Below are 23,517 nucleotides of genomic sequence, written 5' to 3'. Positions count from 1 at the left end.
GCGCCAGAAGAGAAAAGAGACAGTGTTTCGCTAAGAATAGTGTAATACCCGCGTGAGCTTCCAAGAAGCCAGAGACATCCTCTGTAGACACAGGCCAGACTTAAAGAGTCCTTGTCGAGAGGACATTGGCGAGCAATGTGGCCTTAACAATGCTCTTTCTTCGCTGTTTGCTTTCGTGGGGTTGAGCGAGCCCTGGGGATGGCGGGCGTGTGTGTGTTTAGCGATGCCCAGGCTGTGCGGTCTGAGGAGTGTGGACACCCCCCCCCCCATCAGGGCTCCAGACCACCAGGCTACTGCGTTATGCTACTGCCCTCACAGCTGGCTGAGTGGAGACTCTTATCTCAGCACCCAATGGCAGATTTGCATGACTTCATCTGTCACTCATTCACACATTCACTCACACGTGTGCAAAGTGCATCTTGAAAATATGTGTGTGTGTGTGTGTGTGTGTAGTGTGGGTCTCATTTGAACCCTTTATTTAAAATTATTTAAATCATTCCCCTAGCACTTGAGGTAGGTGACTTCATATGTGATATTTTTGGCTATTAATTACATTATTGATGGCACTGATGACCCAAACTGATTTGCAAACGTAGTAAACAACAGAACATTCTTACACCCTGTATCAATTCCATATGCCAGACGTGAATATTCCCCCATGTTCTCCCAGCCTAGTGGACACAATTCCAGTGCTGTGTTTATAGACTCCGTTCTCTTCTCTCCTGATTTTCCACTTACTGTGTCAGAACTACAGCGATTCTGCACCCGTCTCATCAGGAACCCCTCCAAGCCTGCCGTAGGTTCATCTGCTTTAGGTGGGCAGCCTGCAGGCGAGATCCTCTGCTCCAACGCCTCGTCTGCTCGGAGTCCCTCGTGTCGGTGTTTCCGGTGCAGAAGTCCTCCAGAGCCCATCTCCATTACAGAACTCTCCGTTCCGTGTTTTGCTCCCTCTCTGCTGGAGTCATTCAGCACCAACCGCTTTCACCAGCGCGAGGCTCTGAGCCGCCATCTGTTCACCGTGCTGTGGGACACTCTTTCTCCCTCAGGCTTCAGTGGGCTTTTTTCCTTCCCCTCCACGTTGTGGAGAAATCTGTAAACCGGTTAAAGCAGCAGCGACTGCCGACCACATGAATGGACATTGCTTAAACAAGTCTAAAGGCACCTGGCTATTTTCAAGATTTCACACAGGGGAAGGGACTGCGTGTAAACAGCCTTGGTCTGTGGTGGGAAGCATGTTCCGTTAAGGTAATCCTAAATGAGGTATGAACATCCATGGGGAAGAGCTGTACATTTGTACTTTTTTTTGGCAACTTCTAGATAATTTGCACTTTTATCACATTCCCTTACTCATTGATCCTACAATATGACAGCACCATGCCCTGCTGTATGTCGGTCTAAAAATATCAATAAAGTACTTAATAAGAGGCGTTTTATTTTATTTTATTTGTTTAAGCAATGATAACAACTATTAATTATCACTTACAAATGATATTGAATTATCACTTCCTTTCTAAACAGAAAATAAGACAGGAGTGAGCTGGAAATTGTGAGGAAGATCTCTAGAAACAATTAATCAGAGTTAAAGATCCTTACATCATTACACATTCATTAGCTATGCACCACTGTTAGCGCCTCCACTAACAAGTCAATGACGGATCCGTTCATTGCTACTGCTATGTGTGTAGCATGGAAACTATTAATTGTACGATGCCATGGTACAGCTCACAGAAGATCAATGTCTGAGAACAGATATGTCATATGCTCCATATTAAAAATATTACATGCTTCATCACTGACACAATGGGCTTTATTACACATTAGCTACAAGAAATTTCAAGATTGAATATGCACTGCCGCATTACGTTTTCTAACAGAATCTTATTTAAAAAGTCAAATCTGCAAAGCCATCTGATGCAGGCACTAGGGTACAGTTAGTAACCGATCAAGTGTGACTTCACACCTTCACACTTAGTGGTGAAACCATGTGATGACGGGGAGCTTAAGGCAAGCCACTGTGTTCATGACTTCCTTTACTTCATGTCACCACGGAGAAGTGACAAAATAAAGGATTTCAATCAGGGGGAAGTTTCAGGACAGAATGACTTCAGGCAAGGTTACACTTTGATTCCAGCATGGCACCGGAGCAATACGAAAGAGAATTACACTCAAAGTGATTTACATAAACACTGCTTGTGCACACAGTGGCATTTAACCAAAAAGAAAGAAGCGAGGAGCCCTTTTATTTTTCACTGGAATGACGCAGCCCTTTATGGAGGAAATGTGACCAATTCACCGGCCAGGTGCCCTCATTACGGACGACTCCGGCATCACGTGAGGGAATCCAACTGTGCTTGAATCCTCTCTAGCTGCAAAAGGAGGAAAGAAAAACTGAGTTTTTATAGAGATATGGAGTCTGATGGGTTTTAACTCAGCAGCCGCGTAGAAGAAGCTAATTGAATCTGCTCTGACCTTGTTGTAGAATTCCAGCAATTCCTGGTGGCTGAATTCCACAAAAATGTTCTGCGGGAACGAGAAGAGAGAAACACAACAGCAGTGAGAGGTCCAGCCGGCCCGTCAGCTCTCCGTATAAAAGCTTCTCATGAATTATTACAGCACATCTGTGCAGATAAAGTCAGTTTCCATCAAAACAGCGCTGACCTGTTTTTTGTTTTTTTTAAACGGGCATATTAATAAAATAAAAACAATAGACTGAATAGAAAAAAACAAGTTCAGTTATTCAGATTCAGACTCTCTCACAGACACCAGAACATAAGAGACATACTGTTTTGCTTCCAGAATTCCTGCTTCAAATACAAGAACATCTGATTAACAAATTGTGACTTTGAACAAATCATGACTGCACCACTTGGAAGCTGTAACAGGCATAATGAAACATCTCTCTCCACCTTTGTGGCTGCAGTTAGCTGTGAAGCTTCTCTTCGGAAACAGACACAGAAGTGGCTTTCGTTGTGGTGCTGAAGTCTCGTAGGGGAAAGGAATGTGTCAGCCCACATTAATGGCAGGGACATTAATTAGATGCAACATTATCATCCATAATTAAGAGTAAAAGGGGAAACGTTATCTTTAGCAGAGGCCACTGGAGATATGATGCATATGTAGGTCAGTCTCATCTTGGACAAAGCTATATAACATCATATAGAATAGGCTCATTCAAACCCTGTGCAGCTTTGTATAGAATCTGTGGACAACTACGGCATAATAATAACAAAAATAGTCGACTAATGTCTAGAGTGTCAGTCTTTTGGGGCTGTACGATTTAAACCCTGATTAAACCTTAACCGCGTGGTGCCGTTTTTTCTGGCGTAGACAACAACTACCCAGAATATGGAAGACGCTGCTGACTGGAGTCATACACACTTCCCAGACTTAGAATCCCAAATCCGTGAGAAGTGAAGCATCCGCACACACTGGCCAAATTTCTCAGGATACCCGCACAAAAACATTCTCATCTTCAAGTCTGACACAAGTGTCTCGCAACAACACACTCCCCTATCTTGTAACGTGGGAGGTTTCTGTCACAAAACCGGGAGCTGTGCTGTGTGCACATGTGACGTGCCTTTGACACACCAGGGATGAAAGCGAATGTGTGTCAGAAAGCGAGGGTTAAACCCGCGGCAGCACAAAAGAGACTCATTTGACATATCTAGGTTAACACTAATGGGTGTGCTTTCCTGTGCACCTAGAAATAAAAAAACCATGGAGGTGATCCTCTGGACTCCGCAGATAAACCCTGAAAGTGAGGTTTCTTAGCACTCTTACCTGAGCTCCTCCACAGCGACACTGTGTTTAAATATACAGCAGTGCCAACACGCTGAAAGATGACGTCTACCAGCAGCCATGGCTGAGTTTTTTTGCTCTTGATTTTTGAATGAAACATTAATGACTAACACTGATTCACGGGATGGAAGCAAGTGAGGGACGTCTGACATAAAAAGGCACTTCTCATAAATCATTTGGCTTTTTCTGGGGTTTTTTTTTTTTTTCTGCCAACGAACTTCAACACTTTTCCAAAAAGAGAACAGCTAAAATTACTGAGTCTAAGTCGTATTAAAAAAACTAAACAAAAACAAGAACACCACATCACCATGCACACCTCTCCACAAAGGAAAAACAACTGCTCTCTACAACCATTTCTCCACATAACAATGAGAAATTTATTATACAAAAATGGTACAAGGGACTCTTAGTCATGCATAACATTGTCTCGAGTATTTTTAGGTCTAGTTTTGCAAAAGCTCTTCATCAAAAATTGTCTAACATATGGTAACCAGGGTTGCCAGATGCAGCGGTAGCTTAAGACCAAAGTATATCTAAAAATAGGGTTAGAGAGCACAGCGCCATTAACCATGTTAAGATCTGAAAACTGACTCAACACTCCTCATGTGGTGAGAGAGATTGGAAACAGATCCCATACACAACGCACGTGTGCTGCAACCATTTGCTCCCAGCATTTAGGAGACACATTCAAAAGGACTGAAATGGTGATGTTAAAAATACGCCGTGTCTGAATGCGACGTCTAATTAGACCAAGTCTTCGCTCATCCTTAAACTGGCATTAAGGCCTTGAGAACAGCTGGATATGCCCACTTCCTAAGTGGGGGAAAAAAATCAATGCAAAACAATAACAAAAAAAAAATCGACAGGAACAAAGCGAGATATTCCTGCCTGTGTTTTGAAGGTCATGCCTTGACCCTCTGAATCTTCTTGTGAAATGTTGTCCAAAGCAGAGCTCCCCCAAACATCCTTAATTATGAATACTGCCCCCCCCCACCTTCAGTCAATTCCTAGGTTAACTGGTTGCCATGGCCACCAAGCTCTTGGAAAGCCTTTCTGCTGTACTATGCTGTCTGTCTCTGTACAAAATGTCAGTCTCCCTTTGTGTAATTGCCCTGCTGCTCTGAGGAATACATTGTAAACTTTTGTTTCCATGTCAGTCACTGCAAGGTAGTGGGAGTTTCTTGGGAATAATGGTGAAAATTGGGAAATCGCGCCGGAAAATGGAACCTGTAAATAACCAAGTTTAAAAGCAATTTTGCACTACGCATGGTTTGACATTTGAAATATTAATAATATGTTTGCAGAAAAAAGTGTTTTCCTCCGCGTGTTTCTGACTGAAAATAGAAGCGGAAAAACGTGTGACGATCTTAATTGAGTGGTGGTGTTTTCATCAATGAAGAAATGCTAATGAAACATGCTGGACAAATTTAATGAGCATATTGCCTTGGTTTAGTGAACCGCCATTATCTCCATGCTAAAATATGTTCCACATCCTGTTGAAGAAGAAAATGCAAACCAAACACTTGGCCATGCACCCTATGCTTGCAAATACATGAATGTAAATACTCTGAACACCAACTCCAGTCCAGGAGCTGTAAACAAGACACGTTGACCAAGCACGACGGCCATTAACCGTCCCCCGAAGCCCACGCCAGCGGGCGGAGCTGAGAGACGCCCGAGCAGTGGCCATAGGGGGCGGCGACGCCCACCCCATAAACACGCCGAAGGCACAGAGCCAGAAGGTGGGTGATCAAAGTTTGGAAAAGCCTCGGAGGAAGCGGGATCCTGCGCAGAGCAGGCGACGGGACGTCGGGTCGGGACACGGATGAGGAAACGTGCGCGCAGACATCCACGGATGCGGTTCGTGGCCGTTCCAGCTATGAGAATAAACAGGGACATGGAGGGGAGGTTCATCTATATGGCTCATTTCCTGTTGATTTCATACAGAACCCTGGGTCCACGGTTCCTTTATTATCAGTGCGCAGGCTGCAAACACGGTTATTTGATGGAAAGCACATGGTACAGAAAATCAGGCTCAGTTGTTGCGCTCACAGCGGGCGCTCTCTAGAGTAACGGAGACCAGATGTGACGGCAAAAAACATCCAATAGTTCACGTAGCGGCAGGAGTGTGACCCCCCGCGATTTTCACACCTCTCCCTCTGCTGCCAGGGCGGCCTGTGGGCACCCAGTGTGTGTTCGTGCGAGTGTCAGTGCCGGGAGAGAGGAGAAGCCTAAAATGTGGACAGCCTATCAGGGACGCATCCATCCGCCGCGCCACTGGATTGGCGTTTATCGAAAGCAAGATGGAGTCGGTCCCTAGATGAATAGCATGATCCAATTAGAGGGAAGAGGAGTGCATGTCCACATGCCTAGCCAGACGTTCACATTGCCAAAGACAGAAAACAAAATGGCAGCCGTAATTGGGAGGTGGAGAGACTGGGGGGGGAAATCGGACTGCTGTGCGGGGCACGGGGAAGACTCATTGCGGGGGTTTTTAATTTCAGTTATGCATTCTTGTATGGCTCGCTGTAGGCTGCCACCCCTCATAAATCAAGCATCGTCTTGTTCGGAGGCAGTGATAAGTTCTCGTTTATAATTAGATTTTATTTCGTGTTTATACCCCATTTGAGTCTAATCATCGCCGAATAACAAGTCGGCGCTTATCTCCAAGTACACATGAGGCAAATACAATTCGATGAAAACGCAAATGAGAAAGCAATGGGACCCAACCCTGGACCTTTTGATTTGTTTAATAAAGACGAGGACACTCAGGACAGGCGCAGACTCGCTGTTGTTCCAGTGTTACAATAAGCCACATCCTGTGTTGTGGCTTTATGGGGGGGGGGGGGTTATACGGTGCTCTGCTCCAACAAAAACAAGCAGCGTGCACATCCGACCCACACAATATGCATCCACCACCCACCACTGACGACACTAAACATCTCCAGAACTTCGTATTAGTCTGCGCTCGACACCTTCAGGGCATTTCTCTGGACATTTTGCGTTTGTGAGCGACCAGAAAAAAAAAAAAAAGCCTTATTGTTCCACCGAGGTCCTGGTGTCCCCCAAGAGCTGCGAATTCATGTGGGCCAGGGACGGATTTTCACACGGTTTTTATGCTGCCATTCAGTACTGTACACAGCCGGAGTGCAATAACGGCGCAGCACAAAGGCGGGGATTGTCCCCGACAGCTCCACGCTCAAAAGCACGTAATGGCGGCCTGGCCATACAGAGGGCTCTTCATGGCCAGGCACTGGGTAGGCCTCACCTTCCCCACTGGTTCCCCACAAACCAGCTTAGCAGAGAAAAATGAGGAGTGACAAAGGCCTCTTCCTCGACTCTAATAAGCCTAAATAATATGCAGAGAGGCTCCCTCAATGGAGCTGGGGTGAATGGCATGGAAGATGAATAGAGCGCTAAGCACTAGTTTAGCATATGATAACAGTTTTAACAACAACAGGCCAGGACTATACTACCAGCCATGCATTTCATATCACTGGATGTACACCGCTATACTTAAGTTTGTTGAAAAAAGAGCTTAAGGCTACAAATGCAGCTGACGTTATGTAATCATTTTTTTTTTCGAAGCACCACAAAACTTAAGGTACTATTATAAAGCCTGTTATGTTAATGAGAATTTTGATATGAATTCTAGTGAATTAACAGAGCATCACTGATCACTACCACAAATATTCATCAACTGAAATTTAACTACACCAACATTAATCAGGTAATGCAACGTTTTTGCACACCAGTTCATTGCAACATTCCATCTCTTTTTACAGTGCTTATCAGCTAGGACTTGCTGGGTTCCAGACCAAAACGAACATTTCTTGTCCAAGTTACATCTGCGAGGACTCAAATGAGTGTTGTACAAGTCGCTTCCACCCTGGAATAGATTATAAAGCTAAAAGAGTTTCACAGCTGCTCAATCTGAAAATGAATAGTCACTGAGTGATGAGGTTTTTCTGTACTTTCCCCTTTAATGAAGACCACAAGCTTAGCCCGATGTCTTCCTATGGCCCATGACTTCACAGAATGCCTTCCCAAATTCCCATAGCCTTTGTGGTCAGGACTCAAGAGTTCTCTCATAAGAGCAAATCACTGGTCCGCCACATTACAACCAGTCCAAGCCAGGCCGTAATGGTCTCAGGCTGCTTTTCATTTGCCAAATGTTGTGGCCTTTTTAAACAGGTCCTGGAGGGAGCAGGGAGACGTATTCACAAGGTCTCCGGAAGCTTCCTCATGACTAACTCTGCAAAGTCGCCCACTGACATGCAGAATAGGCGCATCTGAACCATCGGGTTTAATTTGTGAACATTTAGTGATTTATTCTTACATCTCCTGTGGAGAAAAAGGCACAAGGCACAAATTAAAGCATTTGGAAATTGGGTTTGATAACAGGGTTAGGACATTTCAATTTCAGTCTCTTTCAATTTCTGCTAATAGTTTTGGTTAATATAGCTTCTTCCATCCATATGGCTTGGGTACTGCAAATGGGATTAAATGTTTTCAGTGAAAACAGCTGTACGGGAAATGTATAAATACTGAGAACAACCTATAACTGAGGATTACTGTGCTTCTCCATGTCCTGTAAAACAAAACAAGGCTACAAATGAACTCAGCATTTTGAAATTTAGCTCCGTGCATCCCATTGAATTTCCATAAATTGGTTGCCATTTAAGACATTCACCGCATTCACCCACTGTCACTTTTCTACAGTATGTCTGGGTGGGAGGAGATTCTTGAGGTAGCCCCATTATATGCGAAGTTCTTATTCACTAACTGTGTTCCATTTCTTTCATCCATTGGATTAAGGATTCCGACTTCACAAGTGAAGGTTCTATCCTCCACTTCATTATTGTTTGTTTACTTTTCCAACGGCGGCCTCAGAGGACAACCGGCCTGATTTTGCGAGACTTCAAAATATGCAAAGGCGTTCACTTCTTCCAATGCAGTGATGCAGCTGATTTCCATACTGTTGCCGTCGTTGGGGATAAATCGCCCTCATTAAGCATCGTTCTCATGAGAAGATTAGCAACTCAAAACTAATTCCGAATCAACAGGGAGCACTGTGAGAACGTGGGGTCGGCAGTGGCAGAGGGGACCAGGGATGGGCATGTTGGGTTTTGAGCATGCAGATGTGTGGATCTCTCAAGCTCCGTTTGCATTTTTGCATTAATAAGGGTATTAATGGCTCCCTCACTTCTCATGTAGTTTTGGTCCAGATATTAGGCCAAGACCTTCTGCTGTACACTGTAGTGTGGGGGGATTATTGTCCTAATTAGAGTGTGGCTACAAACGTACATCTTAACACCTGACAATTTTACTACATTCTATTGGGGGAAAAATGTATAATCTCGTTGAGATCCGATACTAAAGCAAGCTTCTGACAACTTGGGGCCCAGAATCACAGGTTCCTGTACAAATTCTGAAAACTGCTAAAAGGGTCAAACAAATTCGTCATACCAAGCACAAATCATGAGCAAACCTACACTGTTGGTACCTACCTTAGTGCTTTACAAAAGCCAATTACAGAAAGCATGAACCCTTTCTTCTGACCGACTGAGTACCAATGACGTTTCTTTGCAAGTAGGCCATTGTGTGCCTTGAGTTCTATATGTAATGCCCTATAGCATGGCAAATGAAAGACGACATAAATAATTTAGTTTGCACTGCTGTGCGACACACTTTCAGTAAACATGTCTGTGGTCAGGTGCATTAAATCCAGATGCTGAATGACCGAACCCACCGGCCTGTCATGAATTATAGAGTCTGCAGACGGTCCAGCGTTGCGCTACCACAGCAGAGCCTGTCTGCTTACCAACCTGCAAGTGTTTTCCACTGTTCCTAGCTCATTTATTTAATGTCAGCAGTAGAGCATCTGACTCTAAATGGAGGAGTACCATTGAACCAAAGCTTTAGACAAAGTAAATACTCCAAAGGTAGAGCCTTCAACAGCAGTTTTTGCACACAAAATTGTATCTAAAAGGACTCACAGAAAGCTTCCAATAACGGTGAGAGGGCTTCCTACCTTGGAAATTAGCAGTTTTTTCTTTAAACAGTGAATCTTATATTTTCATTTTGCCCCATACCAGTAGCTGTTTTTTTTAGGGCTTGAGAGCTTGGCATCTTATCAAGAATTCACAGGTTTGCTGCTATCCGGAGTTGACAAGTCCTGTCAGATTCTGCCCAGCTCATTCCTACAGCATCACAATAGATATGACGTATGCATGCTGCCTACATAAAACAGCATGCACAACAAAGCCATCTCGCCATAGTGAGGAATACATTTAAACTGGCTTGAGGAGAGCCTGTGTGAACTAGCACCACGAGCTGTTCCCTACATTTAAATGGTAAGCAGCCATTCAATATTTATATTTCATTTCTATATAACTGGATGCTGACACTACACCATTATTAAATTATTAAAGAAGGCATGTAAATGTAAAACCAGAAGAGATGAATGTAAACTGCACAGCAACAACAACAGTACCTGCACAAGTAGCCCTACATATAGGACACTGCAGCCCCTACTGCAAATCCTCATTCCCATTGCAAGTTTAGATTTGCAAAGCCACAGTCAAATTGCAATTTAGTAGGGGGTCTGTAGAAGAGGAAGTAGAGACAGCCGTCATGCTGTAATCCCCAACTGCCTTACCCATATAACTTTGAATCAACCTCAGCATTTGCAATACGACTTTCTTAGACACATTCACACGCCCCTAAAATACTATAGCGCAGTCTAATTTTTTTCTTCTGCTTAACATGAATTTCGAGAAAAACTTTGCTATAGGGATGTGAAATACGTACGAAATGCTTGTGACACTTCACCATGTTTGTTTATAGTGTGTACTTCTCAGCTTGCCTAAAAGGTGCTTGCAAAAGGTACGGGGTAAGAAAACAGCCCTGCATTGGTAGACACACAACGCTCTGGATCACAGCGTGTCTGTGTAATGGTTAGAACTCAGAGCTCAGTTCTGAAAATTGAAGGAATAGAAGGGAGTAGAAGTCTGAATGAAAACACTTTTCACACTGCTTGACATAACAGAGTTGTATGCTGTATTTTCTTTTGAAAGGGGAAACGTCTTCAGCCTACTAAGAATAGAATGAAAATCCTAACTGATACAGTTCATAAGATTAAAACAGTGAATACTCTGAATATTCTTCACTTGCTGTGAAGTACTAAGTCCTAGCCAGCAATTCGGTGGAAGGATAGCTCCTCAGATATATAATTGTGTTTATAAATCAGGTTTGCAATACAGCACTCTTCAGAAACTCGTTTGAACCAACTTTTTCCGTTAGAGCATAAATTATATAACACTGGGGCCTGTGGATCCTAACCCAGGTAAACAGCTTCAATGAAACTTTAAAAGTCTAGATAAATAACTGACAAGCGCTCAGCATGGAATAAGGGGGAAATATTTAACTGGATAAGCTGATAAAAGAACAATACAAGGCCAAGTTACAGCAACACCTACTACAGCAGATAACTACACATCATCTCTATCAATCAGGGGAACATTTGGAAACTTGCCAGAGCCTTCTGTAGATTATAGAACAATTATAATAAGAAGAATATAGAAATGCCAAAAAACGTCATCTTAATGCGCTAATGATGTATTCTTAATGTTACATTAATTTCCATACCATAAACGGAACAAATCAGTTTTATTGTTCATTTGTCAGTAGTTTCCAGACCTTCTGAGGTTGAAATCTTAAAAGGAGCACCTGCACTGATGTGGCCTCTAATCCCTGCTTATGTTCTGCGTTTCTCGTGCGAGGAGATAAGTCGTGGGCTTTGTCTGCAATCTCACTATCGACCCTAAAGTATGCATGGGAACCTCAGTCTCCGCTGCACCCCCACACGGCACAAAGACGATATCTGGCCTCATTTATTTTGCCACTCAAAGTAAAAAAATATATATATATCTCAGATCTTCCAAGCTTAAGAGATGAGAGGCGATATACAGGCTAGACGTGGGCTTACGTTTTTATACGCCTAATAATGCAGGAGCTGCTGTAGGATCGGCACGGAAACCAGCAGCACGCGACAACCGGCGGGATGTCGTGAAGCGTTTACGGGGTCGTTTTACCATGCGCCACTGTTTTTCACAGACGTGGCAGAGTGCAGCCCAAATATTAATAACGAGAGGAAAATCAGTGCTTAGGGCTTTTATCCTTGTAGTGCTAAAGTAAGCGTGGATGCCATTACACAGCACTGATTGTGATGGAGGGCAGCGCGTTAACCACAGGAGCGGAGCAGGTTCACTACAGTCGTACAGTAGTGAGTCCCAGACTGCACACTGTGGCAGGGGAGAAAGACGTGAGAGGGGGAGTGTAGCAGAGAGAACAGCAAAGCTAAGCAGAATTTCCAGGAGCTGCTCCACAGAAAGACAGGGATGAAGAATGCTTTGCTTGTTAGGATCCTCCTAGCAGGAATGATGACTAGGTACCAATCAAAGTTCATCAGGACAGCCGGAGTGGTGTAGGCGATTTCTATCTGATTTGTGTGCTCAGTGTGTGCTCCAGAAGGTTGTTTGGGAGTGACCCGAGTTAAATCTGCAGTGAATGAAATGTCTGGTTATTTCTGTTGGACCCGTTTTGATTTGATCTGAAGCTGCTTCTGAAGCGAGAGATTGAAGAGGACATTCCATGCAAATGTGGCAGAACCCCGTTCCATTTCCCATGGTGCAACCTGGTGTGGCGAGCTAATATGGGGGACGGCACTCTCTATCTACGATTCATCTGGTTGCACAGAAACAAAGGCCTGAGCTCAAGGCTTGATCTGAAATGCAAACGAGATCGGTGAGACACAAGTCTGTGCGGTTGGAATGCACCTCGACAACCTTCGCCGCAGAGCATCTGACTGAACAAGTGTGCCCTTTTCCACCAATCAGGAAACCTGATTTTAGTTGGGTTTTGTTAACTAACAGTAAACCCAAGGTCAATGGCTCACAAAAGATCACTGGGTGAACCGAGTCCGAAACAGACCTCTCGTCAGGATTTCCTGAACGCATCTGTGGCATAAAAATTACCAAATATACATAACTTAAAATCATCAAATGATTATTTAATGAAAAGGAAAATTACTAAATTACTTCATGCAACATAATTAGCTAGCAGACACAAGTTATTGATTTCAGGGCAGCAATCAATTTATTTCAATTCATACCGATAGTGTTTCTTGCAGCCACCCAGCAGTCTTACAGAAATCATCTTTCCAGAGAATCTAGGTCCCTTAACGAGCCACTGAACCACACTGGCTGATACTATACTACCAACACAGGACTTTTTCCAGACAGAGATTAAGCATAACATTAAACTGAAATGGCATTAGCACTACACTAAACCTTCTTCAGCTATTGGCTATGGTAACTGATGTAAAACCTGTGAAACCAGCTCCTGGAAGTAAATATATCCTAAATTCAATAAAGGCAATAATATATTAAATGTACTAGTTATTAATGCATTAGGCAGTTTAAACTTAAGATTCTGTCAATGTGAAAAGCTTTAGTTTTTGAGTATGAAATATTCAACACTGAAGCCAGTACTACACAGAGAATCAAATAGCCCTGTATCTCACTGCATAAAAAAATGATCCAGTGTACCTTACATTCACGTAATTTACATCTCATTCTGGAAGGAGAGATAGAGGAAGGAAGATCGGCAACATGAAGCTCAATTGGGAATGAGCGGCTCTGTGCAATCAGCCATATTTTTATGGGTGATTGGCTAACTCTTTGTGTTATACAGGTCCCATCTGCAGAACCTTCCTGGTGAACATTCACTGGCAAAAAAAAAAAAAACCTGTTATCAGAGTTGCTCATGATGGAAACGGCAAAGCCCAGCTGGATTAGCCCTCTGCCCAGAGCGTGGCGGGGACAGCCATCCCATGGAGACGCAGGACCATTATTGTGTGCTCCTCACCCAAGCAATAACAAGAAACGCCATATCTGCTACCAGCACGAGGACAAGCGAAAGCAAGAAAGCTTATGATTAAACCCTCGTAAGCGCCGCGTGCCATCACGGCATGTATTTATACACACACTGAATCATGCGGCCATAAAAAGACATATACGCCAGAATACATGAAGACTCCTCACTTGTTGTGCCCGCGTGTGTGTGCACGTGTTTGCTTTATCCTTGTTTTTGTCCCCCCCCTCCTCTTTCTCAGCTGGAAAGCGATGTTGACCTCCTGGCAGAAATACGGCAGGTCTCGAGGAGGGGCGGGAGCAGGACGGAGCAGGAGGGAGCAGGACGGGGCAGGGCGGAGCAGGACGGAGGAGGACGGGGCAGGACGGGAGGGGGCAGGACGGGAGGGGGCAGGACGGAGCAGGGCGGAGCAGGACGGGGCAGGGCAGGGCAGGGCGGAGCAGGAGGGAGCAGGACGGAGGAGGACGGGGCAGGACGGGAGGGGGCAGGACGGGGCAGGGCGGAGCAGGACGTTCAGGGAATAAACAAAAACAGACAGTAACGGGAACTGTGGCGCCGCACAGCGGCCCTGGCAAAGACCGGAGCAAAATTAACATTTTTGTGCATCTCTGGGGCAACTCCATGAAAGTCAAAGAACAACTGGCGTAAGGGGGAGTGTGGGGGGGTGGTGACATTTAAAAGCCAAGCCGAGCAAATGTTTATAAATATTTTATGTGTATAATATGAATATCCTATAATCGTTCATCTAAATACGTGTTAATTCAATTTTCCATAAGTGTCTGAAAAACTTGATAGCAACGGCAAATTAGCATTCTGACAGGTTTAGGCTGTCTTAGTGAGGAACAATATATCAGAATTTCAAGTAAAAGATCCACCCAAATCTGCGAGAAGAATGTGATCACATTGCAGACATACATATTTAAAAGGTTTTGTCTACCCAGATACAGAGTCATTACTGCTTCCAAAATGAATGGTATAAATGAAAAATCTGTGCAGAAAGGCAGCTTAACACGCGGTGGCCCAGGGACCTGTTTTAACACTGATTAAAACTGAAAAGTCCCAAATCAGCTTCTTCGATAGTGGCAATAAATTAGTGAATAAATGACGCAAAAAAAAAAAAAAAGACATCCTGCAACTACAAAAGAATAAACTAAGGTTGCTGGAGGGATTCTTCTGACAGCCTGAAATTCACCGATGCCAAGTGTCTCATGGGCTAGTCTGCCATGAGAGGGCACGCCGTACATAACTGTGGCACGCCAAATTCCTCCTCCGATAAAACCAGTCCTGTTGTCCGTTCTGAAACACTATAGCTGTGCAGAGAGAGAGAGAGAGAGAGAGAGAGAGAGAGAGAGAGAGAGAGAGAGAGAGAGAGAGAGAGAGAGAGAGAGAGAGAGAGAGAGAGAGAGAGAGAGAGAGAGAGAGAGAGAGACTCACGGGCTGCTATTCATAGCAACAGAAACCTCTCTTGTGTGGTAACTTCACTGATCGCCTAGGCACCCTTTTAGATCCCTCTGGTATGTGGACGGCGTAGACGGAGAGCTAGAGGGCCTCGTCCATTATACTGTACAGCTTGTGGGAAAGAAGAGGCTGCAAGCGGTCAGGCCGTCCTCACACATCCAAACCCAACACAATTAGCCAACACCAGGGTTCAAACAGATCGGAGGGCTGAGATACAACGTCCCTCCACATGCAAGGGTGACGCCGAGCCGCCGGATCGTTGTTAGACGGGCTGCAGGTGGTGAAGGTGGGGCACACTGCCAAGGAAACCTTTAAACAGAGATGGCAGACTTGCATATACACTGGACCCACCAAAATAAGAAAACAAGCAAGCAAGATAGTAGATGCTAAAAAGTTGATCTAAATCACTGCACTTTCCAGCAAAGGATTTGATCCTGAAACCAGACCAGATGTAGCTGCACATGAATAAAAAAAAAGAATGAGTCTTTCATCAAAATGATGTTCTTCAGCACTGCACTAATTTAACTGTCCAACAAGGACAGCAGTACAAGTGGATTAGAGCCTTCACTGACAGTCGATATGCAGCCAAATTCTGTTTTGCAGCCAAAATCTGACTTGCTTGCATACTAATCAGTATGCAGAAAAAATATGCGATAGATTTCAATGTAAATCACCACTACCGAGTCTTTCTACACTAGGTCCTCCCACAGTGAACTGTGCCCGGCCCCTGAAGAATGGAATTCAATTTAAAAAGAAAGAAGTATTGAGCGTGGCCACGAATAAAGATGTGACATCATGCACGCATGCTTGCCACTAGACTATGGTAGCAAACAGAAGGATAAAGCGCGCTACAAAAGGCCCGGGCGGCGGGAGCCCAGCGGAGAACGCCATTCCGTCTCCCTGGCAAACCGACATGCGGAATGCTTGCATGGAGCATCCTTAAACAAACAGATCGAGACCCATGAACAGGGGTCTACTGTGCGGCTTCCTAGTTTGACTAGAACTCCGCCCCCCGACCCCCAGAGCCCCCCTCCTCCCCCCTTTTTTGTGTTTGATTTGGGCACTCTGGTATTGTTATGTTAAAGTGGTGCCAGTTTTATTTTTTTATTTTTTGGAGGTCTCCGCAAAAGTTACCATGTTGTTTACGTCTGATGCTGTCACATGTGAGATTGGTGAAGAGGTTCTGAAATAATTTGATCACGGTATTTATTTGCAAGTTAAAATCTGTTGATTAATTACATTCCTTATCTCATTCTTCATCTGCTAATAAATGGGGTCACCGCCTTTGCTGGTGAGACTTTCAACAAAGAGCTTTTGCTCCTCAGTGGCTGAACCCAGAAAAACAAGCAAGAAAGGCTTTCAAGTCAGACGCTTTGATAGAAGCCAGGCAGGTCTGATGACAGAATTAGTTAACACCTCAATGTTAACAAGGCAGATAACAGAAGCGATGCAGCCAGTAACCTAGAACATCACAACTCTGTATGAGATTCTACAATCATCTTGCTAAGGGAACTTGCTAAAAATCATACTGCTGATCTTAAGCACTGGGTTAAACAATGAAGGCAACAGTTAATACACAAATAATATGCAAAAAGTGTAAAAACAAACATTTAGACCCTTGCCACTTCTCAAATCATTCCGGCTCATTCAAAACATCTTTACAATTAGTGGTACATTTTATAGGTCCTCCCCATGTTTAGCAGTCTGGTGGACAGAGATTAATGAAGCCTTATCTAAGAGGAAAAGGAAATGGGAGGAAAGCTCAGACATTCACGGTAATATCAAAGAGCCTGGTACTTTATTCTGTGAGGAGCACCCCATGGTTGAACTGGCTGTGATGACAGTGAGCCCATGACCAAAGAGGAGGAGGCACCATGCCTAAGGGTCTATGCTGATGAAGCACCTTTGCCCATCTAAAGTGAATTTCTCCAGAGCTGAATGTGTCTCAGATCAATAACACACAGATGTCCCATGTCACCTCCCCCGCTGCTGTTTCATTTTCTAAACGCTACCGCCAGCCATGGTTGTTACATTTTCCATGCGATACATAATACTTATTGAGGCCACAAAATTGCTGGGGTGAGCAATACTTGGGCAATTTAAAATACAAGTCTGCAGAACGTCCAGCGTTTTACCCAAACATTCGAATGCCATATTCATTTAAATGTGAAAGAACTTGGCAGGGCCCAAAGCATTGACATAGCAGTGAGTCAGAATACGAGGATGTCTAATAATCAAGCACTCATCCTTCCTAGGACACATGCCCCTGATAAGGCACAAAATCACCAGGTATAACAAATTTACTGCAGAAAGCAACACACTGTATGCAAGTAAGGTATTAAAATTCTGCAGTCAGTTTGCATAGGCACAGAAGCAACATATGGTCCACTTCACTTAACACAGAAACAAATTGGTGTCCACTTTTTTTTTCTTAGTTTCCGAATTAACGGCTTAACAGATTGTTAATTTCTACATGACTGCTTATGATCATCCATCATCTGAACAGCTGTCATTGGAGCAATTCTCTCCTAAATGGAACATAAACTTTCTTGTAATTCAGTTCGTGGATTTTTTTACAGAGACACTGAAAAGGAAAGTTTCGTTTACGACGGAGAAGAACACATTTTTGGAAGTTTTATCTCTGGAACTCATAACTTCATAACATAATTCTCTGGCGTAATGCAATGCACACAAAATGTATTATTAATGGTGTCATGATAAGCATTTAAAATTGTAACTGAAACTGCAGCCTGCAAGGGAAACTTGCTAAGATGTAGCTTGCAAGATCTGAAATCAGCTTAGAAACAGGTAACCAATTCTTCACTGGGGTTTAAACTCAAGAAGTACTTTGTCCCGCAAGAGCCACATGACCACCTTGTCAAGTCACAATATGTCAACTCCCCCCCCTTTCTTTTGGATGAAGAATTTAGAGGGGAAAAAATAATCCACCAGTCAGAGCGATTACGCTGCCCACTCTAAGGCTAGAGAGACGTTTCCACTTCTGACATGTGGCAACAGTGCCCCCATTTGAGACACAGAGGAAAAGGTCCTGCCATTAGCTCGGGTCTAAAAGCTGCCAGCATCCAACAATATGTGGCATATTTCAAGGCATATGTGGACTTGAAATAAAGAGAAAAAAGTTTTCTTTATATTCTATTGGTATGGAAAAATGGCAACATATAAAACATAGCCAACTCTGTGAATATACCATTGCCATTCAAACAGAATATGTTGCCTCTAAAAACACACCACCAACCAACGGTTACATATTATACTTGAAAAAACATTAAAAGGAAGAGAAAACTGCAAAAACCTCCTGACAGCACTGACACTACTTAGAGACAGGAGGAATATTGTGTTTTGGTTTTTTGTTTTTTTTCCCCCTTCAGATGTTTTGTTGACCTGCAGGCTAGGATTAGTCCTGGTCCCTGGCTATTCAGATCTCCGCGGATAAACAAAGCTCTCTCACACTGTGCAATAATACCCAAAGCGGCTAATCATAGCAGCCAGGGCCCTGAGGGCAACTTTAACAATCTCTCCTCCCCTTCCACGGCTCCTGCTTTAACGGCGGGACAGTGAAACGGGCCTGGATTTGCATGGGCTTCAGCGGCGGCGCCGATCCGGGGAGACTGACGCTGAGCGAACATCTCCTCGTGTGAAGAGCAGCCGGGACACACTAGACAGACAGGAATATGCGGTGGGACGAGATTCACCTCTGACTTGTCCTCATCTCTGACTCCGAGGTCCAGGAGCGCGTGAGGAGCCTTTAGCTTGGCCTGCGAGGATCGAGCCATCTGAAGGTTCATCTGCCAGCCTACGTGCTCCAGCTAAACAGGGAAAAGACCATATGATTTTAAACAGTCAGGAAAGACTCCAGCTTGCAGTGTAACTGCCCCAGCCACTCTACATCTAAAAGGAAACACTGGACTCAGCACAGACGTGGCGTCTGCATTTGGATACGTCAGTATACAACAGCAACTCAATTATCATTTTATAATTCATTCATTCATAATTCATTTGACTGTTCATATAATTTATTCAACAGTCAAACTGGGCAAGATGGAGAAAATGCCACATTGTGATTATGTTTTTACATATAATTATTCTAACTATTGGTACTATTTAATGAAAGTGCAAGCATGTTATGCAGCCCAACCGGTCTGAGTGGGTTGGATATTTAGTGACTTCACAGCCAATCATATTATTTATCATATACAATTTATGGCTAGACACAAAAAACATTAAGGCAGTGCCAAAACCTAAAATGAAGGCAGTTTCCCAAAGAGAGGTGCTCGTGTGCAAAAATATTTGAAACCACAAAAATGTATTGCATTACTCTATGAAAAGGTTGAAACAGTCTGTAAATACTATACAGCATTGCGTATTATGAGGTTTCCATCTCTCATATCCTCTGCCTATATACACGATGTAACAGTAGTGCTATTTAAGACTTATTACATATAAGACTTGGCAAAGACATTGTAATGTTATCATAAATGGTGCCAATTCAATAACCAGTAATCCTATTCTTTTACAGTCTTAACTACATATCTCATCATCCGCTGTAGCAACCACACATTTCCAACATGCCTATTGATTCTGCCTAATGCCATTATGAATATACCAGATTATGCTAGGCTTTAGTTGCTTCAACGAAAAATACAACTGGTCCTCAGACGTCTATTTGCAAAGTGAGAAGCTGTTCTGAAACACGTGAAACCTTGCCTCGGGCTCTCTCAGATATATGGATTCAGATTTCTTTGGGTCAAGTCTGCCATGTTGGAATCACAAATAACGCAAAGTTCTGAAAAAGCACTTCTGAAAAACCAATACGTCACGGTGCTAGGCTTAAGGTGTAGCAGCAGGATTTGCACAGGTGTGAAATTAAAGTTCGAGCTGTTGTGATGTTGAAGACACAGCAATGAAGCCTTGGTGTGATTTGGTCACGATTGGTCTTATTGACATGTGAACAAGAGGAGACTTCAACATTACTTCTGTTTGTGGAGCTAAACCATACATGCCAAACATAACCATCTTCAGAGATAACTTCAATAAAACTTACTGAAAAGCAAGGTTTGTGATTTTTTCTTTCCTGGGTAGTGTGGGGCTATATTGCAGGATTTAGGATTTCAGGTTACTCAGCCTTTCGATGTCTTAAAAAAATTTCCCCATATATTTAAGCCCAGTGTGAAATTGCGGAGGAGTGATCATACTAAAACTATTAGCAAGGTACGTATACATGATGGAAAGAATAATTTACTAAGGTCTTGGTGATCATATAATACACACACACACACACACACACAGAGCAAACCTATCCTTTAATCCCAGCTAAAATGATGACTACACAAGGCACACAACCACCCACAATCATTCAAATCTGAAGAATATTTCAATAGCTTTTATAAACTGTTAGCTTTGATATTACAAGCCCCTGACTGGTATAAATCCAAATCAGACTGAAACCTTTGATGTTACAGCCAAAGACTGTGACAGGATAATATGCTGTGAGGTCTGAAATCATCTTGTCTACGAAGCGCTTAGAAGTTCTCAGTAAATTGAGCTTTGTTAAAAGGATTTCTTGAGGGGAATAAAACATGTGCCAACTGCTTGTATTTAGTCTTCGTGTTTTGTGTGTTGTCTAGGCTCAGATTAATTTTTCTATAAAATTCTATGCTCAATGATGATGCTCAATGTCCTGAAAACATTCTAAGAAATATATAGGCTACACTACCAGTTTAAAGTTTGGACATACCTGACTCAATGCATGTTAAAATGCATTTTAATCTAATGGATTAGGCTTACATTTGTTTATAAAACAAATATAATTTGGGAAAGGTGTTATATATGAATTCATTCTCAACGCACATACATAATTTTAATTTAAAAGCATCATCAGCAAACAGTTTTAATTCAGAACTTTAGTTCCTCACTCTACAAGTGTTCTGTATATGTGAGAATGTCTTCAGGACTGATGGAAAAGCATCAAGGTGCTTCTTCATGAAGCTGGTTAACAGAACACCAAGAGTGTGCAAAGAGTTAACAGAACACCAAGAGTGTGCAAAGAGTTAACAGAACACCAAGAGTGTGCAAAGAGTTAACAGAACACCAAGAGTGTGCAAAGAGTTAACAGAACACCAAGAGTGTGCAAAGAGTTAACAGAACACCAAGAGTGTACAAAGCAGTCATCAAAATATAGGAGTTACTTCAAATCTTACTGCTTACACCCCAGCTACTACAATCTAATATTTGTTCATTAGAGCATAATAACAGTTTTTTACTGTAGAAATATAATAAAAAATAAACAGAGTAGGTGTGTCCAAACTTTTAACTGGTAGTGTATTTCAGTGACCAAAAGGTACAGAGCTATATTGATAGTTTTAAAGAAGTGCTAAAGCACTTGTGACTTGGCATCTGAACAGATATCCAAGTTTCCTTATCCTTAGAGTATGGTACGGATGTACGGATGAATAAGACAAACCGACCAACGTTTCATGCAACATAAAACAACACTGCATTAATTCATAAAACAGCTTAACAGCTGTTGTACAGACAGCATATTACATTTAATAATGAATAAATCAGCAGAAAATCAGGAATTAATTATGGGTATTTGTTCATATATACTGGATTTTAAGACTACTATATATTTATGAACTCTGGGCCCTTCAGGTAAGGTGTGCGTGGAAACATGTAGAACTGTGCATACACACACACACCCCTACTGCATGTACAAAAGATGTAGAGGCAGACGTGTGTGTATGTCATATATAACTGATTATCAAAATGATCAAGAACTCACCTTCTTGGGGGCGAAAATCCTTTGTCTAATCTTCTCTACCATGTCGGGGCCAGCCGAGGCCCAAGCTTGACAGAACGCCTCAGCTTTCTCTGGGGAAACATGTATGTTTTCAAGCTGCTGCTTCAAGGATGAAGGTTTAACGTTGTGATACACAGCCTGTATAAAAACAAACCAGTCACCAGTCACCCTGCACATTCATTAATTACGTATTTGGAATTTATGAATATATAAGGTTAGAAGTATGTAGTAATACATTTGGCAGATCTAGGCCCTTCTTACAGTACTGAACACTTTATCTGCAAAAATGCTAAACGAGGAGGCAATGCCCTATACATCTCTATTAAAATACACAGCTACAGTAGAGATAACTATCTAGTAGCTATAACACAAACCTGTTCTAATAAAAATGACACCGTTTCCAGGACAAGGTGGAGGGCTTGCTTTTCCAGATCTAAGGCGGTCTGTAGTTTTTGCTCCTCATCTTCACTGAAGGAGCGCTCTTCCTGAAGTGTACAGATTCACAAATATAACTTACACGCACGAAATGTACATTCGTAGTCGAGGTACAGTACATCACATTTTCTCGTATATAGCAGCACAGCATGTCTCATTTACAATTAGGTCAACAACAATGCATTAGAGAAGTCAGAAATGTAGCTACTCATACCTTAAGATGAAGTTTCTGAAGAATGCGAGTGAGAAGACGGGAGAACTTGGTCACGTCAATCGCATTGATGTAAGTTACTGCCTCTTTGATGCTGTAAAGAGAAATAAGGTAGCCAGCAGATAAACCCATTCAAACTCAATTCGCATATACCAGTAATGTTAATTTATATATCAGCAGGAAAGCACATAACTAAGAACCACTATGTATGCTTTCTTCACTCTACATATTAGAGATGTTTATTGCCCATCAGTCCACGGAGCCTTAGTAACAATGTTTATACCCGCTGTCTCCTACCCATCAGAGGCTGGGCTAGGTTAGCTAGCTGAACAACATAAAAGCAAATGCTATTAGTTTGCAATAACAGTTCGGTGTGTTTTTATACTTAAACGTCCGTTACCTCTGTGTCTCTTTGACAAGTGAAGCCATGGTCGTGTCAGTTCGCATTCATTTCAGTTTTACAGCTGATGATCCATCATGTTTTGCTAATTGATGTGTTTCCTGCTTAGCAGTCAGGCGCCCTGACGTCACTTCCGAATAGAGGACCGAAAAAACGTCATTCCTAATTTTTAAATAGAATATACCTAATTAAAACCAATTTTATAAAATGTAATCAAAACATTAATACGGCTTATATATTATGTAGTAAACATTCCAAGACATCGAAACTGCACTATCAATTTGTGACACTGTGGATTTCTGGCAAAATCTAGCATTTTATTAAACATTTGTTGCAGTATTTTATTTCTCATAGTTATATTTATATGTGCGGGCATGTGTGTATTGTTCTTTGCATAACTTAGTCAATGTGTAATATATATATATATAAAATACAAATCTTCACACTGCAAACATATCC

At 42.7% G+C, this 23,517-nt stretch overlaps 1 protein-coding gene across 1 annotated transcript; it reads right to left on the bottom strand.

The window, feature by feature from the left end:
- Positions 1 to 1,424: 1,424 nt before the first annotated feature.
- commd10 (COMM domain containing 10) lies at positions 1,425 to 23,198 on the bottom strand. Its single transcript, XM_077003497.1, has 7 exons — positions 23,059 to 23,198; positions 22,662 to 22,752; positions 22,387 to 22,497; positions 21,995 to 22,150; positions 18,906 to 19,019; positions 2,470 to 2,520; positions 1,425 to 2,366 (listed from the first exon to the last, which is right to left on the bottom strand). Exons 1-7 carry the CDS (start codon positions 23,103 to 23,105, stop codon positions 2,328 to 2,330), a joined length of 609 nt encoding a protein of 202 aa, XP_076859612.1. The 5' UTR covers positions 23,106 to 23,198; the 3' UTR covers positions 1,425 to 2,327.
- Positions 23,199 to 23,517: the final 319 nt, after the last annotated feature.

This window comes from Brachyhypopomus gauderio, chromosome 4 (genome assembly GCF_052324685.1).
Source record: "Brachyhypopomus gauderio isolate BG-103 chromosome 4, BGAUD_0.2, whole genome shotgun sequence".
NCBI classification, from domain to species: domain Eukaryota; kingdom Metazoa; phylum Chordata; class Actinopteri; order Gymnotiformes; family Hypopomidae; genus Brachyhypopomus; species Brachyhypopomus gauderio.
This window is presented reverse-complemented; position numbering and strand designations above follow the sequence as displayed.

Coding starts and splice junctions, on each gene's coding strand:
- commd10 (XM_077003497.1), bottom strand. CDS start 23,105: ATGCGAACTGACACGACCATGGCTTCACTTGTCAAAGAGACACAGAG. Junction 22,151..22,386: donor TGTCATTTTTATTAGAACAG/GTTTGTGTTATA, acceptor GTTTTTATACAG/GCTGTGTATCACAACGTTAA. Junction 2,521..18,905: donor GAGATGAGGACAAGTCAGAG/GTGAATCTCGTC, acceptor TCGTTCCCGCAG/AACATTTTTGTGGAATTCAG.